Consider the following 20,690-nt stretch of genomic DNA (forward strand, 5'->3'; position numbering starts at 1 on the left):
ACAACTCATTTTTAGATAAATGATTTCATTAAACAAAATACCGGGGTATTTATCTAATACTTTGTATTTTAACAAGACTGTGGTACCTCAGGAAAACTCTGTCAGTTTTGTATGAGTCCTGTCCAACTAAATGAGAGTAGTTCATCCTTTGAGGAATTAAGGACTAAACTTGCACCAGGACAAAAGTATACAATAGGAGACAGCTGGTCAGGAATAGTGAAAAGTATACATTAAAACTATAATTAGAGTACATGGATCGATAATTGCATGTATTCATTTCATTTTCATATATGTATACATGTATATAAATTGAATAAAGATATATATTTATAAAATTCTTAACAGAAATCCCTGTGCCAACTACGTGCTTAGTGTATAGAGGAGATTCATATACAGAATAATCATGTTTCTTGTAATAAGTCTTTCAATCATGGATGCAAAGAATCTGGTAAGAATATATTCTAGAAGGATATGGAAATAACGAACAGTATTCAATCTCAACGTCCATTAAACAATATACAAAATAAGAGCAAGCAAACACGGACCTCCGAAACATCAGAGGTGGGATCAGGTGCCATGGAGGAGTGAGCATCCCCTGCTGACCGGTCACACCCGCCGTGTGCTCGTTGTCATAATCAGGAAATAACGGAAAAAATCCGTCGTCAATTCAGTGTATAAATAATGGACTAACAATTGGTATGAAAAACGTCAGTCAGCATTTCATTCAATGATAAATTGTATTTGCTGACAAGGTCATTGTATCGACCATAGAATTTACGAAATGATGACTTTAAACGAGACTGTTGATATTCTTGTTTCATCAACTTGCTTGTCAATAATTTACCTCGTTAAATTACTTTGCCTGGCAGAAATTCAAAATGTGCAAACCAGTGATATTGTCCACTTCGATTATGTTTTCCATTTTGTTTTCAGATAGCAAGTTCAGTGTCATTATTTACCTTGAGGAAATTGATAACGAAGGTACTACTATGTCCGTTGCATTCTCTCATGAGACCATAGAAGATACAAAGGTACACTTATACTGAACTAGCTTCTTGGAATAGACAGATCTTTTATCAGTTTTCCCTATACAATTTGCATCGATGTAAAATGTTAAACATAAGTAAGCAAAAGAATATGTATTTCTTCACTTTAACTGAAAAAAAACTTTTTTAATACATATTTACATGTTCAATATCTTTCAACTTATAATCAGTCTGATTTGAAAACAAACAAAAAATTGAATCAAAATGACCTTCATTCAAAATTAACCAAAGTTTGAACGTGTGGAGAAAAACGTTTTGACTACCTGACGGAATAAAATAAGCTCCCCATAAAAAAGCGTGTGTACTGATTCAATGTTTTAGTCGAATACTGCTCCTTTTCCCTATTTATGCTGTTTTTAAAATTGTTTTTGTAAGCACTGTTTGACGTATCCATCTTGTGAAGACAGTTCTTGTAATAATTATATTAAATAACGTTTAGTTCAATGAAAACATAATATGCATGTAGTCGAGAATGTGAAAAGGGCAATACTGTACAATGCATATTTGGCCATCACATTCAAATGTATATTTACTGTATTGGTTTAATGACGGAATGTTTGCAATTTGGAGGGAGGCCGTTTTTATTCCTTGCTGTATTCTTCCTTTAATTTTAAATAATCTGTTTCGTATCTTAAAATCTGCATTCCTTATGAAGTCGTTAGTATTTCGGATACCTTAGAAATTACTCAGGTCTTGGACGGCACTAAATACACATCAAGCATTAGATGAGGATCGCAGCGTAAAAAAAATTGTTGGTGATTCTACGATATGGATGAGCTATTATCGTTAAAACGTTAGCATGTACAGATACTACTGGAAAAAGTAAAAGAGAAATAGTTAAAAATATCGATAACCATTTAGCAAATAAATTAGATTTTATTAGCTCACCTGAGCCGAAGGCTCAAGTGAGCTTTTCTGATCACATTTTGTCCGGCGTCCGTCTGTCCGTCTGTCTGTCTGTCCGTAAACTTTTCACATTTTCGACTTCTTCTCAAGAACCGCTGGGCCAATTTCAACCAAACTTGCCACAAAACATCCTTGGGTAAAGGGGATTCAAGTTTGTTCAAATGAAGGGCCACGCCCTTTTCCAAGGGGAGATAATTATGAATTAGAGAAAAATTAATGGCATTTTTAAAAAATCTTCTTCTCAAGAGCCACTGGGCCAGGAAAGATGAAACTCATGTGGAATCATCCTCAGGTAGTGTAGATTCAAGTTTGTTCAAATCATGACCCCTGGGGCTAGGGTGGGGCCAAAATGGTCGACCCAAGTTTACATAGGAATATATAGGAAAAATTTTAAAAATCTTCTTCTCAAGAACCACTGGGCAAGGAAAGATGAAACTCATGTGGAATCATCCTCAGGTAGTGTAGATTCAAGTTTGTTCAAATCATGACCCCCCCCCGGGGGGTAGGGCGGGGTCAAAATGGCCAACCTAAGTTTTACATAGAAATATTTAGGAAAATTCTTTAAAAATCTTCTTCTCAAGAATGACAAAGCCATAATTCATCATATTTATATGGAAGCATGCTCAGGTAGTGTAGTTTCAAGTTTGTTCAAATCATGACCCCCCCCCCCGGGGGTAGGGCGGGGCCAAAATGGCCCGACCAAAGTTTTACATAGAAATATATGGGAAAATTCTTTAAAAATCTTCTTATCAAGAATGACAAAGCCATAATTCATCATATTTATATGGAAGCATGCTCAGGTAGTGTAGATTCAAGTTTGTTCAAATCATGAATCCCCGGGGATAGGGCGGGGCCAAAATGGCCGACCAAAGTTTTACATAGAAATATATAGGAAAATTCTTTAAAAATCTTCTTATCAAGAATGACAAAGCCATAATTCATCATATTTATATGGAAGCATGGTCAGGTAGTGTAGATTCAAGTTTGTTCAAATCATGACCCCCGGGGGTAGGGCGGGGCCAAAATGGCCAACCAAAGTTTTACATAGAAATATATGGGAAAATTCTTTAAACATCTTCTTCTCAAGAATGACAAAGCCATAATTCATCATATTTATATGGAAGCATGTTCAAGTAGTGCAGATTCAAATTTGTTCAAATCATGACCCCCAGGGGTAGGGCGGGGCCAAAATGGCCGACCAGAGTTTTTAAAGATATACAGAGGAAAATTCTTTAAAAATCATTTTTTTAAAAAATAGCATATCCATGATTGGTCATGGGACTACTTTTGGATTTAAACTTTACAATAAAAAGCCATTTTCTACTTTTTCCTACCCTTAGTGCTCAGGTGAGCGATGTGGCCCATGGGCCTCTTGTTTTGTAATTATTTTTGGATTTTTCAATTCAGATTAGTACAAGAAATAATACGAAAAGAAATGTAAAAAAAATACTGTGAATAAAAATGTCAATTAGATGTTTAACATCCTGGTGTATTGACGCGTAGTAGAAAAACGTAAATAATTTAAATTTTATCAGCAACAAAGTCATACAAATATTCTTGATATTGTGCTGATTCCGTATTATTATTTTTTAAAGAAATCTATAATTTTAGTATACTGTACAGCAGGAAAATAACTCGCGGAGTTAATATTCGCTATATTCGCGGAAAAACAAATTCCGCGAATTCAACATACAGTGAATAAATTCTTGAAAAGATTTATAAGGATAAACTGAAATTTATCATCTGTGATTAGATGTAGACAGTCTTTATAATTATGCGAGTGTATCGCTGTATGGATCAATTACAAACACGTAGTTGTTGATGTTTTTAAAGCTATATTATAAAGTGTTAAATTAATTTCTATAGCTAAAGATTACGGTAATTTTGCCATCTAGTAGACGTGCAATATAATTATCTAACAAAACAAGCTTGTATATTTTCAACAGTGCGAATCACTCAGTCATTACCTTTAATCAAGGCACATGCGTAGTAAACAGGGTAAAGACAATTAATTTATTTCAATAATATGATTAAAAGTTCAACAATTTGACTACTCTATATATTTTCTTTTTATTTATTTATTTTATTTATTCGGAAACAAAAAAAAAATTCTGAATGCGTAACATTATTTTGACTTCAAATTGGGATCAGTCCGGTCTTTCGTTATTATTCAATCGGGCTCAAAATTGACACAATACATAGACTTGCCTTTCCTGACTGATATGCGCGATATACATGAACAGACTTTCGTAAGATAGAGACTGTAAATAACAGTTCACATAATATATACGTAAAGAAACATGCTTGTAAGTACTGTGTAAAAAATGTATTTTTTTTTACCTTTCCGCGAATTCAAACGACCGCGATCTGCTGGAAATTGAACAAATCGCGATCTTTTCCGACCGCGATTTTAACCTGCTATACAGTAATCAAAATCTTTATTTGCCATTGTTTTCTATCAAATCTTGGGAACATAATCTATTTTTAAGGTTTTTAGCTATTATTCTTCGATCTCTTTTTCACTTTAATTATGATTTTCCTTTCTTTTCCCTGTCAATCTTGTTAAGACGATTTCCTAATTTATCATTTTTAAAAGTTTGAACATCTTGTGACAAAGACCTTTCCGACATAGATGCTACCTTAAGTTATTTTATTTTAAATTAAGTTATGTGAAACTTTGTGAACCGACAGTAAAATGTATTATGTCAGTTATAGATTCAGAACAGATTAATGAATCAATCGATGAGTGTGGTGAAGAAAAGTCTTCCTGCAAGTACCTGAGATGGAAACAGAACTTTGTTCAGAACTTTCTTGTAAATTTTTATTCGTAATAGGTTTCCTCATGTAATGTGTATACGATAAAAGTAAAAGTATCAGACAGTGTTTGAGTGTATGGATAATGTAGATATATTGTTGTACGAGTATGTACAATGTATGGCGTATAGTATTTTAAGTAAGAATATCGTCTTCAGGTAGTTCACTTAGTCAATGTTTTTAAAAGTAGATTGATTTGATGAAATATCAATACAGTGTAGTAAAATGCCACTTCGTAGAGTGCAGTAAAATACAAATATGTATGTCATAATGAAGCAAAATTCACCATCAAATAAATTTATGGTAAAGTGTCTAAGTATGAGCAAATTATAGCAAAGCATATAAAAGTATATTATGTCTGTATCAACCTTATATTATGTCAACTTAAGCCATTAAGTCACCCAGATCCATGCTGGAAAGTAAAAGTTAATATTTTGTAAGTTTTATGGTCGATAAAATGACCTTGTCAGCGAATACAGATTATCATTTAATCAAATGCTGACTGACGTTTTTCATACTAATTGTTAGTCCATTATTTATACACTGAATTGACAACGGATTTTCTGTTATATCCCGATCACGACAAGGAGCACACGGCGGGTTTGACCGGTCAGCAGGGGATGCTCACTTCTCCATGGCAGGTGATCCCACCTCAGATGTTTCTGAGGTCCGTGTTTGCTCTGCACCTATTTTGTATTTTTTATGGACTTTGATAATGAATACTGTTCGTTATCTCCATATCCTTCTTTTATTCAAATCGTTAGGCGTAAGTGTATTTTTGGAAAATGTCATACAGAACAGGAAATAACATTGAGTGAGAACTATGATTTGTACTCGAACAGAATTTTGCATAAATGAGGAGATATTGAATAAAGAATAGATGATTGAATTTTCAATGGAAAAATGGAAATACGTAATTTTCTAATTGCCAGGTTTGTAAATACTTCTTTAATGTATGTAGGACACCAAAGTCCGATGGTTACGCCAAAGTACAATGGTCTGCGCCAAGCTCCAGTGGTTTGACACGCAAAAATCCGATGGTTCGGAAAACAATTAACGTTTATGATGTCATAGTACTACTGCAAAAAAATGCGATGCCGCGCCATGCCAAGGCCCGATTGCTTAAAATAAATTCAAAAAATATTAAATGCAAAAATTAACCATCATCTTTTGAATGTAGGCACAAGACAAACCTTTATTAGTCGAAATAGCGTAATTCTCAGTAACTTTAACCTAAATATCTTGGGCGGGTGCTGGACAAATCCAAATCATTTGAGGACTAAGCCAACCTAAAAATCTCTCGGGTGGGTTCGAACAAACACATTATCCATCCAATAGTGTTCAAGGACTAAACCTTATCAATCGAGTGGTGTGCAAGGACTAACCGTAGTTCATATCTCTAGTTATTTTATGTATGGGAGAGGAATATCTAAGTTTTTGGAACTTGTGTACAATTCCTTTGACATGTTGACAATAAAATATGTTCAAAACAAAAAACAATACTGATTCATTGGATTTTGAATGCAGGACAATGACATGGCGTCGGACTATTGTGACGTCATAAACATTGATTGTTCCTCCGTCCGGTCCGTACCATCGGGCTTTGGCGTATCAAACCATTGTATGTTAGCGCAATGTGTCTCATTGGAAACGAGCTATTGACTTTGGTGTGAATATCACTCCTTGGCGTCCGTAAAGACATCGAGCCATAGGGGTTTGTCGAGACCATCGGACTTTGGCGTCACCATTGCACTTTAGAGTCTTACATATAAGCTTTGCGTTGTTCGAAACGTAGATAGTATTATTATCTGTAAGTTCATTTGTTCGATGATTTCCTTCAGTGTGTTTCATATGAATACTCGTCATAATCATATACATGCTTTAATCAAATAGTAAATAATAATTTAAAGGACTACAACAACCTTATTATTGAGATAAAATTGGGTGTGGTATCAGTAAGAATATTTTAGATCATGCTGACATTTCGCAACACATACTAAAGTAATTTAATGTATTGCGATAATATTTATTATTGGCATATGTCCTTTCTACAATGTGATGCTGACAATTAAAATAAAATCAAAAGATGAAGACATGTTAATATCATGTTTGATCATAACATTTATATTGCAACCCGTTTGTTCACTATTTATGAAATAAATGTTCGAAGATGATTGATTATTTGTATATGAAAATACAATAAAACATCTTTATAGTGAACACGGTTAATTAATCTTATACTTACAGCGAAGTGATTTTTATTCCCCTCGACTTTAGATTAAAATTGTTAGCTTAATTAACATATTTTACGAATAACGTTCTTAGCAAAGAAAAATCCTCTGTTCCTTTAACTTCGTTTTAAGCATGGTTGACCATGTTTACTGTAAATAGTTGAGAGTATTACAAAATAGTTCCTAATTCCTAAAACTGAAAATTTTTTGTTGCTTTTTCTCAGCTATTTATTAGGGTTCGCACTCTCAATAGATACGACATGGATTAAGTCCTTCAAAATCTGTGCAAACAACGATCAGCGAATGTCGACTGAGGATGACGTTGAAGAGAATAATACATGGCTGGGAAAAGCCAAATATGAGCTGACGTGGGGTAATGAAATTCATTTACCTTGCTTTAAAAAGTAAAATACAAATGATATCTCTGGTTACGATTTGATTTTATCCATTTGCCTAAATTTGACAATAGAACAAAGATTTGAAAAATTACTTAGTTTTCATTATCATACTGATACACATGTACATGTACAATTTAGGGGCCTTGTTCGCCATTTTTGTATTTATAAAAGAAGTTAAGAAACATTTTCTCGATATTCTTTATATAAAAAATAAAAGCAATAAACGTTAAATTCAAGAACCAAATTTTAATGATAAACGGAGTAGAATATGTGCAAAACTTTAAGTTTTACTTTTCTTATGTATATTTTGAAGGTGTCATAACTTTGCAAAGTCTAAGAATAGAAGAAAATGAAACATGTTCACTGACAGGTAAATCAAAATCATATGCAACCAATTCCTTTTCCCCAAACAAATGACGTAATAAAGAACAATGTATAATTACATTTTTGTTTCAAGACTGTGCTTTCCATCAAAAACATTGCCAGTTTTGTAAGAGTCCTGTAAAACTGAATGAGATTAGTTCATCTTTTGAGGAATTGACACCAGGACAAAAATATATGATTGAAGACAGCTGGTCAAGTGATGTGGAAGGTACAAACTAAACTATAATTATCGTGCATGAATAAAAGCATGCATGTATTCATTTCATTTTCATGCATGTATGTATGCATTTAATAAAAATATAATTCTTAATTCTATTCAGAATTCCCTGTGCCAACTAAGCGCTTAGTGTATAGAGGAGCTTCAATTACAGAATACGCTTCTTGTAATTAGTCTTTCAATGATTGATGCAAGGAATCTGGTATGAATTTATTTTAATTGCTTTGTAATTGACAGAAATTCAAAATGTACAAACCAGTGTTTTTGTCTATTGTAGTTAAAAATTAATTTATCATTTCCATTTTGTTTTCAGATGGCGAGTTCAAGGTCATTATTTACCTTGAAGAAAACTATAAAGAAGGTACTTCTACACATACGTCTGTTGTACCCTCTGCTGTACCCTCTCAAGTGCACAATGGGTATAAAACAGTACACAAATACTCAACTAGATTATTTGATATCCTATTTGCTTGCAGTGTGTACTCTCTAATAGACACTTGAGCATTATCACTGATCGTTATCTTCGAATTTCAGCCCTTTCCTATAAACCTAGCATCGACGTAAAATATTGAACAGAGTTTTGGGGAGAGGATGCATGTTCCTTAATCTTAACTGACGATTATCCTTGTTTAATTTAATCATATTTACATCTTCAATATCTTCCATATACATGATTCTTGAAATGTCAGATTTTATTTTCCGTCTCCTGTGTGAATTGGAAAGATGACAAATATGAAAATGCAAATACTGAATGATCCCGTAACTATAAAACATTTCTTTTTTTCTGAATTTTGGTACTAGGTGTTCGGTCCATCTGATCTTTACATTGCGCTCATGACGGATGTTTACGCCTCAAAAACACCTGATCCTACATTTGTTTTGTGCGTTTCACAGCTATGTATTGTTGTTTATGGATTTTCATTAAAAAAAAAAACGCTTCCAGAAAAAATACGTATGACATTGATTATTACAATATAATTTTTCTGTAGAACATTTTGATTAACGTTATGTAAAATTCAATTGTCTAAGATAAGTACATGTATACAACAAAAACATTGCCAAACATCACTTTGTTTTTCCTTGGGAGGGGGATGAAACTGACGCTATTGTTTCTTTACGCTGAGCAATTGAATTAAAGTTACTCAAAATACGTTTTGACTACCGGGGCAAAGAAAATACGTTCCCCTTATGTATTTTTGCGTTATTTTAAAATGTGGTTACTGTTTCTTATCTTCATATTCCTCTATCCCAGATAGCATGACTACGTTGGCCCAAAGTTGGCTTATGGTTGGACCGTTGGCCGACGGTTGGCGTTCGGTTTACAACGTTGCCCCAATGTTGGGTCAATTTCAACATTACACTATTTGACTCAGAGCCCGAGGTTGGTTTGGAACACAACGTTGGCCCAACGTTGGGCCACTGTTCTTAGCATGTCACCACTAATTTGAAAGATTTTTTGGAGTAAAATATTGGCCCATTGTTGGGCCAACATTTGTGAATCACGTTCTTATTTTATTAGGCATATAATGGAATGAACCCTCCTCCAAGCATCCTTTAGGATGTACAAGATGAGAACCATTCTATGTAATGAGCCTGAGGCTCAAAAAGGGTATCAAATACCCATCCCATAATACTGCATGGATACAAAATTCCCACCAAAGTTATATGTGGAGTTGTCACAAACATTCCTTTTAAGAAATGGTTTGGCACGTGGAGTTGTGCCTTATATACTATAGGTACTCAGATAATACATACGTCATACAGATATTTTATCTTCTTTAAACATGGGGTTCGCTTCGCTGGCTCGAAGGAAAATGCTATATGATACCATTTTTGCGCCTCAGGATCATTACATAGAAAGGCCCTCATCCTGTACATCCTAAAGGATGCTTGGAGGAAAGCTCATTATTTCCATTTTGATGTTCGGTGCGAAGAGATTTGAATCGAACAAAAAGTATAAATTTCGTTGTGGCCACACCCCTCGAACAAAATAAAATTACGCCCTATTCATTTTTGATTTTCTTTTTAACAGTATATATTTTATTTTGTTCAAAGGATGTGGCCACAGCAAAAATTTGAACCAAAGACAAAAAAAACTTTATTCTGATAAAAAGTTGCAAAGTGCACATGTTTAAACGTTTTCTGCACAAATATGACGTCATCAAATGGAAATTTTGACGTAAACTATTCAAGTTTGATTTCTAAGGATAATATTTCCATAAATAATTTTCTTCTTCGCCTCACTTTAATTTTCCTACAATAATTAGGCCGATTTAGCCCATTCGTGGATTTAGCTTTTTCGCACACACTGGTTTGTGACAAAATATTCTAGGAAAAACATTTTGTTCAAAACAGAGATAAGGTTTTTGAGAGAGTTTCTTTTGCTGATTATTCTTTCAAGCAATAATTCAAGAGCTTACAATTTGAGACAATAGATTTTTGAGTGAGATTTATTAATGTATTTCAGTTGGTGCGTAATAACCAATTGCAAAGACAACATACACATATATTAAAAAGACCTGTCTTTAATAAGGACAGCTGTTTAACACATGGTGTGACTTCCTCATATAAAGGTGCTTTCACTGATGTTTTTTTTATATAGAAAAAATAGTACCTTATTTGCACAGCTACATACATAAACCTATTCATAATGCTCATTTCTTCTACATATCATGAATCATATTTGCTTTTGAAAATGATACAATATATACTGTATTAACAGACCGGACAAAACTCTATTCATAATTGAATTATTCATTTAATAGTTTTCTATTTAACATTTATGTATCTAAAAGCCACTTAGATTTATCTATCTATTTTGAAAATATATTATTTCACACAGAGAATAAAACGCAATATGAACATAGCACCGAGAAAAAACCCTCAATTTAAGTATATTTAATGAAACATTCAAACATTTAAAAATGATGTGTGTTTTTTGCAGTTTGCGAGTCGTCTATCTTTGTAATCCTTATTTCCACTGAGAGGTACAAGATGCAACTTGAAGAACAATGCTTCAATGTAATACTGGGGTCTCATTCTTAATTAAAACAGAAAAGTATTCTTAACGTACAAGACAAAAGCAACGCGTTCTTTGGGTCCAAATATGTTGTACCAAAGCAATCTTAATCAGAGCACACCAAAAAGTATCAATACCATTGTTAAAACTGCAATTTTACATTTAAAGCAAATCAGTCATTAGCAGTTCTATACACTATGCATACGTAACAGAAATAGACCTGTTCATAAACAGCTCTATTCCAACAATAGCAGACATATTTATACTTTCTTTAGACATTTAGTTTTATTTATATATGGAAATGTAGATATACCAATGTGAAAAATTATTTTATTGAGACATGTAATTCGGCTAAGACGAAATTTTTTAAATATTGTAATTTAGTTCTCGGTGTTCAATGTACGCGGTATTGTGGATTTCAGACTCTTTGGAAATAAAAGAGGATAAAAACATGATACTAGTAAATTCAGCTCTTTAACACAACTCTGAAAACCGTTATAAAAGGGGAACAAGGAAGGAAATGATATATGATTTATATTTAACTAAAATATATCGTGGATATATTGAAGGTGCGAGTGATATATTAATTTGCATAAAATTAGATGGCGTCTGTTCGAACACTTACAACAAAAGATTTGGTCTTCCTGGTACTCTAGGTGTTTGAAGTATTCTATATTTTATATCAATTAAGGTCAATATTATTTACTCGTCTATATTTTATTAATCTGTCAAGTTCAAACATGCAGGAATATGTCAAAAAGAACTACTTTTTCAATAGTGGCGGAAATCTTTGAATTATTGCATAAAGCATTCTGATTGTACACTTACGAAATACGAAACTATTCATTAAAAGATGCTTGTGTATGTGAATGATGTCAAGTATCTTTGTGGTTTTGGACATAGAGCTTAAATCTTTTAACAATTTGTTAGAAGTCCAATGTATACCAATTACATCCAGTTTATTTTAGAAGAATACACAAATACTGGCTTTCAGCTCGACATTAAGATACACAATAGATGAATTACAGAACAATATCGGAGATAACAAACAGTGTTCAAGCTAAAAGGTTCATAAAATAATACAAATAGGAGCAGAGTAAACACGGAAAACATCAGGGGTGGAATCAGGTGCCATGGAGGGGTGAGCATCCCCTGCAGACCGGTTATGCCCGCCGAGTCCTCTTTGTGATCATCGGGAAATAATGGGGAAAATACGTCGTTAATCAATTCGTAAGTTCTATGGTCGATACAATGACCTTGTCAGCAAATACAATTTATCATTGAGTCAAATACTGACTGACGTTTTTATTCTAGTTGTTAGTCCATTATCTACACTCTGAATTGACGAGGAATTTTTCCGTTATTTTCCGATCATAACAAGAAGCACATGGAGGGTGTGTCCGATCGACTGGGAATGCTCACTCCTCCAAGGCACCAGATCCCACTTCTGATGTTTTTTGAGTTTCATAGTATAAAAATATCAGTCTGCATTTGAGTCAATGATAAATTGTATTTGTTGACAAGGTCATTGTATCGACCATAGAACTTACGAAATAATGACTTTAAACGAGACTACTAATATTCTTGTTTCATAAACTTGTTTTTCAACAATTCACCACCTTAACATTGTACATACGTAGAACATGTTCTTGCGTATAGAATCAACTGAGATATATAAACTTTGTATACAGGCGTTGAAGGTATACTGCTGCATAAGCAAAGAAAGATGGCGATTGAAAAGATAAAGATATCACGTTAATAATAAAGCCAGGTTGCTTTTGAGCTTGAATACTGTTTCTTATCTCCATATATTTTACTCATACAAGTTCTTAAAAGATCTGTTACATTATTTTTTTATTACGTATACATAAGGTAAAAATCTAATGCATTAGGTTTTGGTAATTGCTTGAATCAGGAATATCACCTTCTATATCACAAAATATCTCTGTTTCCAATGTGTATTAATGGAAACTTTCCATTAATACACATAGCATTGTACACTACAAAAAATTTAAATATCATTAATTTGCAGACAATTTTAATAACGGACAACTTCCTTGCATGACTAAAAGTTCAAAATTCTAAACATCCTGCTCTTTTATGCCTTTCTGAGTTTTATTTTCCTGGATTTGAAGTACTATGGCAGTGACTGATTGTATTGATAACACCACCACTACGAATAACGATGATCAATATGAGAAGCTATGGGGTAAAATAAAAACATATTTTGACGTATAAATGATGATTTCTACTAAACATTTCTAAGCGACAAATATTAAACGTAGCTTTAATAAAGTGTGCTTTTTAAACTGAAAAATATTTTACTTAATTTTCAATTGCTTTGAATCAAATGTAAGTAGTTTATAAAGCAAAACATATTTTTCTTTTTCAGAAATTGAATGCTAATTTTCTTTGTTTGAGGAAAGTGAAATACTTTTATAAAGATAATTAACAGAATCACAAGTTAAATCTAAACATTCACATTAAGAGTATAGAAACATCAAATGGTGGTTATATTCGGCATAAAGTAGACATTAAGATAATCAACATGACGTGTGTAATTGTGTGATAAACGTGACGACTTTAACTTTTCTATCGTCAACTTCCCTTACTTATGCAGCAATATACCTTTATCACCTGCATACGGAGTGTATATATCTCAGTTGATTCGATACGCAAGAGCATGCTCTACGCATGAACAATTTCTGAAACGAGGTAAATTATTGACAAGCAAGTTGATAAAATAAGAATATAAGCAGTCTCGTTTAAAGTCATCACTTCGTCAGTTCTATAGTCGATACAATGACCTTGTCAGCAAATACAATTTATCATTGAGTCAAATGCTGACTGACGATTTTCATACGAATTTTAGTCAATTATATTTACACTGAATTGACGACGGATTTTTTCGTTATATCCCGATCATGACAATGAGCACACGGCGGGTGTCACCGGTCAGCAGGGGATGCTCACTCCTCCATGGCACCTGATCCCACCTCTAATGTTTCTTAGGTCCGTGTTTGCTCTGCTCTTGATTTGTATTGTTTTATGGACATTGAGATTGAATACTGTTCGTTACCTCTATATCCTTCTTTTGATAGTCATTTTTATGTAAAATCCATCCTTACATTAAAAGACGCTTTGAATTAAAATATAAATGCTCAATGCTATATTTTTACAGCACTGGATTGTTTATGGCTCTATCTGCTTGAGACATGTACCACCTACCTGCCTTTCGTTGGTGGTGTGCTTGTTCTGTTGATTATTGTTAATATCACGTGTATTTACTGATTTGTGTTCAGTGCCTTTAAGCCTGGCTGCCTTTTTTTTTACTTTCGTTTTGGTTTTTAAACATAATGAATAATTCACTTCTTTTACTTTAAATGCCATTATGATTATGGAATATTTATTTTCGCTTATTGTACTTGTAAGTGTGTTAAGTGACAGGTCAATAGACAGTTGAAAAAATAAGTAGGAAAAATTGCAATGAAAGAGAGGATAGACCGATTTCGGAAGCAATAACATGCATCTACAAGACAAATAATGAAGAAAAAGAATTTTTCTACGATCTTTCTTCAAATTCAAAGGTTTTGTCAAATTTAAGGACTTCAAACGAGGGATGCATCTCTGAGGAGAGCAACACACGAATTGTCAGACAGATGTCTCATAATACTGACTACGACAACGTAAGGTCAACCACTTGGACAACCCTGGCACCCTAATGTAGATTTTCCGCAACTTCCATGGAATTCCAAGGCATATTCCATGGAATTCCATGGAGTTTTTGTTCCGCAGAATTCTTAGGAATTCTCCGGAGTATTGGGACGGAACTTTTTTCGGAATGATTTGGAATTTTGAATCTAGCCTGGAAAAGAGCGGAACAATGCCAGAATGGAAATTTGCAGAGGAAATCCGTGGAATTCCAGGATATTTGTAAATCTAAGGAATTCCATAGAAATCCATGGAATTCCAGGATTCCAAATTCCAAATACATGTACAATGAAAACTGAAATAATTAGTGCCACATAATTAAAAAAAAACTTAATAACATCAAAATTTTTCATAGATCAACTCTATATTTTCAAAATAAAAAAATCATTGTTTCTTTTACAATGTTTTTTGAGACTAATATTGCATATACTCTCAGGTGTACAATCTAAGCACATTTTTAAATGTATTCTCACTGAAAGTATTTTTACATCAATGCTTAAGGTTATTTACAAAAATATCCAGAGAAAAATATGATTACTGGAGAATCACCTTGGTTAAATTAAAGATAATCATGTTATGATATACATGTATTTAGTAAACTCCAGTCTACATTTTCTAAAATAAGAAGTTAGTTTTATTAAATGACATTGGCCATGGAATTGAAGAGGCTATTGAAACCTCAACAGGGTATACATTTACAATGAACTGCCAGTGGCTTATGTACTGGTACAATTTCAAAGTTAATGACTAGAGTGACAAACACATGTATTAAATGCAAAAAATATGTACTACACAACTATATTGATACAAAGATCCCATAAAATCAACAGATACTATTTTCCCCCAGTGTACGTGCCAAAGATCCCGATTAATGAAGATCCAAAACTTCTGACGTGTTTGCAAGAGAATCACTTCCTCACTGATATCCCATGAAATTAGTAAATGGTCATGTTAGAGGGTTGACAGATAAGTGGTGTCAGGAACGGATTCACTTTCAGTACGAACGCTCAAAAAGTTGGATGTTGATAATACCCACAGACACTTCAAACTTTCCTTGCACAATTTCTGAAAGAAAAGATGACCATTAAGATGCATCATTGATAACCATATAAATACTAGTATATGACAAATAATAAACTAAAGCTAAACAAAACAATAGAAAATAATTAAGAAATCTGACCTTTTTCACTGTTTTTGTTTTTTTTTCATACAGCTCTTCTCCTTTTGAGCATCCGGATTCCTGTAAAATGTATGTATACTTCATAGTAGATGATTGCTATTTGATCTAAAATAATTATGCATGCCCTTGCAGTTAGCATGTTTAGATTACCTGTCAGAATTCATTGTTTTAAATTATTAGAATAAGGAATTTAAGCGTGTTAAGAATATAAACCTTTAAATTTTGTTACCTTGGCAAAGTTGTAATATTTTTTTTCTAATCTAATACTAATAGACATGGATTAATAAAATCAAAGTTAGTTTACCTGATTTGAATAATAATTTGAGCTAGTTATAATCTCACCATATTCACAAGCCTAGTGACTGATTGGCTAAGCATCTACATCCACCAAGTTATCAAACGCCAGCGCTTTGGGGATCTCAGGCACAATGCAGCAACTATAAAATAATTAAAATAAAAGCTGAAAATGATCATGAACATGCATTAAAAGATATATAATTAATCACATTGTACATCATACTCTGTAAATGTTTATATCTTGAACAAAGGAAGGTACAGGTAAAATTCTTTACATCAGTTCGATCCCAAACGAAGAAATTTGGGTTGAAATCCATGATCTTAACGATATGTTTAGAGTTGTTAAATAATTATTACAAAATTAAAATAGTGCACTAATGATTTCACCATCGGGCAGTTTATGTGTGGTGCCCAGACTAATGAACAGTAGCAGAAGCGTTCTTCATTCAAGGGCACATAAAATACTGTACAATATTGTACCTACCGGGTCTTAAAATGTTTTCATCTTCTTCCATCCCAAGCTAATCATGATTCCCCTGTTCTAGACACTCTCTTTCCAACTTTTCTTCTGTGCAACATCAACATGGCATTTGATATTTTTGAATTTCGGCGTGTTGTTTAAATTAATTGTTCATCGAGCCCGACTTCGATCCCGATGTTATTGTACTATTAGTCGACAGTTAAAAAAATTCTAAGTAATTCTCCACAGTTTTCCAGTGCAGAAAATGGCTAAGTTTCTCATTTTATCATTTTTTCCAAAGAATTCCACTACTTTCCAAACCAAAAAATGTCTAAGTCCATTTTTTTTTTCAAATTCCAAAATATTCCATAAACTTCCAGACATACTTTTCGAGTTTGGTATAGAAATGATTGGAATTCCATGGAATTCCAAAACTTTTCCAAACCCTTTGGAAAATCTACATTAGGGCATCCCTAATGTAGATTTTCCGCAACTTCCATGGAATTCCAAGGCATATTCCATGGAATTCCATGGAGTTTTTGTTCCGCAGAATTCTTAGGAATTCTCCGGAGTATTGGGACGGAACTTTTTTCGGAATGATTTGGAATTTTGAATCTAGCCTGGAAAAGAGCGGAACAATGCCAGAATGGAAATTTGCAGAGGAAATCCGTGGAATTCCAGGATATTTGTAAATCTAAGGAATTCCATAGAAATCCATGGAATTCCAGGATTCCAAATTCCAAATACATGTACAATGAAAACTGAAATAATTAGTGCCACATAATTAAAAAAAAACTTAATAACATCAAAATTTTTCATAGATCAACTCTATATTTTCAAAATAAAAAAATCATTGTTTCTTTTACAATGTTTTTTGAGACTAATATTGCATATACTCTCAGGTGTACAATCTAAGCACATTTTTAAATGTATTCTCACTGAAAGTATTTTTACATCAATGCTTAAGGTTATTTACAAAAATATCCAGAGAAAAATATGATTACTGGAGAATCACCTTGGTTAAATTAAAGATAATCATGTTATGATATACATGTATTTAGTAAACTCCAGTCTACATTTTCTAAAATAAGAAGTTAGTTTTATTAAATGACATTGGCCATGGAATTGAAGAGGCTATTGAAACCTCAACAGGGTATACATTTACAATGAACTGCCAGTGGCTTATGTACTGGTACAATTTCAAAGTTAATGACTAGAGTGACAAACACATGTATTAAATGCAAAAAATATGTACTACACAACTATATTGATACAAAGATCCCATAAAATCAACAGATACTATTTTCCCCCAGTGTACGTGCCAAAGATCCCGATTAATGAAGATCCAAAACTTCTGACGTGTTTGCAAGAGAATCACTTCCTCACTGATATCCCATGAAATTAGTAAATGGTCATGTTAGAGGGTTGACAGATAAGTGGTGTCAGGAACGGATTCACTTTCAGTACGAACGCTCAAAAAGTTGGATGTTGATAATACCCACAGACACTTCAAACTTTCCTTGCACAATTTCTGAAAGAAAAGATGACCATTAAGATGCATCATTGATAACCATATAAATACTAGTATATGACAAATAATAAACTAAAGCTATACAAAACAATAGAAAATAATTAAGAAATCTGACCTTTTTCACTGTTTTTGTTTTTTTTTTCATACAGCTCTTCTCCTTTTGAGCATCCGGATTCCTGTAAAATGCATGTATACTTCATAGTAGATGATTGCTATTTGATCTAAAATAATTATGCATGCCCTTGCAGTTAGCATGTTTAGATTACCTGTCAGAATTCATTGTTTTAAATTATTAGAATAAGGAATTTAAGCGTGTTAAGAATATAAACCTTTAAATTTTGTTACCTTGGCAAAGTTGTAATATTTTTTTTCTAATCTAATACTAATAGACATGGATTAATAAAATCAAAGTTAGTTTACTTGATTTGAATAATAATTTGAGCTAGTTATAATCTCACCATATTCACAAGCCTAGTGACTGATTGGCTAAGCATCTACATCCACCAAGTTATCAAACGCCAGCGCTTTGGGGATCTCAGGCACAATGCAGCAACTATAAAATAATTAAAATAAAAGCTGAAAATGATCATGAACATGCATTAAAAGATATATAATTAATCACATTGTACATCATACTCTGTAAATGTTTATATCTTGAACAAAGGAAGGTACAGGTAAAATTCTTTACATCAGTTCGATCCCAAACGAAGAAATTTGGGTTGAAATCCATGATCTTAACGATATGTTTAGAGTTGTTAAATAATTATTACAAAATTAAAATAGTGCACTAATGATTTCACCATCGGGCAGTTTATGTGTGGTGCCCAGACTAATGAACAGTAGCAGAAGCGTTCTTCATTCAAGGGCACATAAAATACTGTACAATATTGTACCTACCGGGTCTTAAAATGTTTTCATCTTCTTCCATCCCAAGCTAATCATGATTCCCCTGTTCTAGACACTCTCTTTCCAACTTTTCTTCTGTGCAACATCAACATGGCATTTGATATTTTTGAATTTCGGCGTGTTGTTTAAATTAATTGTTCATCGAGCCCGACTTCGATCCCGATGTTATTGTACTATTAGTCGACAGTTAAAAAAATTCTAAGTAATTTTCTACAGTTTTCCAGTGCAGAAAATGGCTAAGTTTCTCATTTTATCATTTTTTCCAAAGAATTCCACTACTTTCCAAACCAAAAAATGTCTAAGTCCATTTTTTTTTTCAAATTCCAAAATATTCCATAAACTTCCAGACATACTTTTCGAGTTTGGTATAGAAATGATTGGAATTCCATGGAATTCCAAAACTTTTCCAAACCCTTTGGAAAATCTACATTAGGGATGATCAACGGAAGATGAGTACACTCAGGTAGAGAAAGTAAGGAAAATGGCGGTGACGGTCAACCAGGATGAGGAGATATATATAGCAAACAGAAGCTGGATGATCTAGACACAACTGTAGATGATGATGAACTATTAAATGAGGAGATTATGAGTAAAAATGACAAGAAAAGCTTACAAGTCAAGGATTCAAAAATGACAATACCTAAGACTGAACAGAAATCAGAAAGTTGTGATGATAAAGATAATGATTTTGAATGTAAAACAAACGATATTCAGCAGCGTGAAAAGGGAATTTCAGCAGTTTCAGGAGGAATTGCCAAAATGAAAGAAGATATTCCTCGGAGGCAAATAAAAATGTTCTTTGTGAGCCTGTATTTTACTCACATCTAGAGAGTGAAGACGGAAAAACCGACAGCAAATCTGAAAGAAACCACGTTCCATCGGGTCAAATGGAAGGAACAATATCTCCTGAAGAGGTATGCGGAGGAAATGAAAGAACCTTCTCAAAAACAGAAGAACGCAAGTAAAAAAGTAGAAGTAAACATTCGAAGGAAAATGAAAAAAGTAGTCAAGAAAAGGTTAGAAAGGGTGAGAACAAATGTCAAAAGTTTGAGAAATTAACAACCACAGATACAAGGAAAATAAGGAAATCTTTTCAAAGTGACGACTATTGCAGTGTCTCCGTAAAACCAGAGAAATCCATGAATTCAAGAAATCTTTCAAAGGAAGAAGCAAAAAAGCAAGTGGATGAAGCAACAGTAATATTGGTGGCCAACATGAATAAAGTCTCTTTAAATCAAAATTGTAACGGTATGTGCCAAATATAAAAAAAAACATTATACAAACGGTAGATATAATAAAAATACATGTATTCACAATTTTCCTGATTTATTTTTTGTTTTAAAAAAAATTGATTTCAGAACAAAGTTTATTAAATTTTTATTCAAAATACATTTAACTGGTTTGATCGGAGTATATACTGAGTGTATTCAGTCAATCCTAAGACGTTGCGCACGGTGTTGGTGTCAGTTTCGGTAACGTCAAAATGACGTTATTTTACGTAAAATTCTAGAAAATGTATTCGACGTTACTTTTTTGCTAACAATTTTTATGGAGAAAAAATAAAAACCCAGTAATGCCGCCAATTAATTA

The 20,690-nt window shown here is 33.1% G+C and overlaps 1 protein-coding gene and 2 long non-coding RNA genes across 5 annotated transcripts; 2 read left to right on the top strand and 1 right to left on the bottom strand.

The window, feature by feature from the left end:
* The first annotated feature begins 345 nt into the window (after positions 1-345).
* LOC134276451 (uncharacterized) lies at positions 346-1,818 on the top strand. The gene is made up of 3 exons (XR_009994047.1): positions 346-448; positions 934-981; positions 1,737-1,818. It is a non-coding gene; the product is annotated as an uncharacterized LOC134276451 (long non-coding RNA).
* A 3,308-nt stretch (positions 1,819-5,126) lies between these two features.
* LOC134276452 (uncharacterized) lies at positions 5,127-13,270 on the top strand. 3 transcript variants are annotated; one of them, XR_009994049.1, is made up of 7 exons: positions 5,127-5,698; positions 7,222-7,370; positions 7,709-7,765; positions 7,853-7,987; positions 8,100-8,198; positions 8,310-8,357; positions 13,151-13,270. XR_009994049.1 is itself a non-coding variant. In XM_062758705.1 (6 exons), the coding sequence occupies exons 1-5, from the start codon at positions 5,670-5,672 to the stop codon at positions 8,168-8,170; spliced, it is 441 nt and encodes a 146-aa protein (XP_062614689.1). In that variant the 5' UTR covers positions 5,127-5,669; the 3' UTR covers positions 8,171-8,198; positions 8,310-8,650. The 3 variants fall into 3 exon arrangements, 2 of the variants coding, with proteins under 2 accessions (XP_062614689.1, XP_062614690.1); XM_062758705.1 differs by lacking the exon at positions 13,151-13,270 and having other exon boundaries at positions 8,310-8,650; XM_062758706.1 differs by lacking the exons at positions 7,709-7,765; positions 13,151-13,270 and having other exon boundaries at positions 8,310-8,657.
* A 5,042-nt stretch (positions 13,271-18,312) lies between these two features.
* Positions 18,313-19,426, bottom strand: LOC134276453 (uncharacterized). Its single transcript, XR_009994050.1, has 3 exons — positions 19,092-19,426; positions 18,653-18,747; positions 18,313-18,370 (listed from the first exon to the last, which is right to left on the bottom strand). It is a non-coding gene; the product is annotated as an uncharacterized LOC134276453 (long non-coding RNA).
* Positions 19,427-20,690: the final 1,264 nt, after the last annotated feature.

The sequence above is a fragment of the Saccostrea cucullata genome, unplaced genomic scaffold, assembly GCF_032062105.1.
Source record: "Saccostrea cucullata isolate Sc308-1 unplaced genomic scaffold, CSIRO_AGI_Scuc_v1 ctg6889, whole genome shotgun sequence".
NCBI classification, from domain to species: domain Eukaryota; kingdom Metazoa; phylum Mollusca; class Bivalvia; order Ostreida; family Ostreidae; genus Saccostrea; species Saccostrea cuccullata.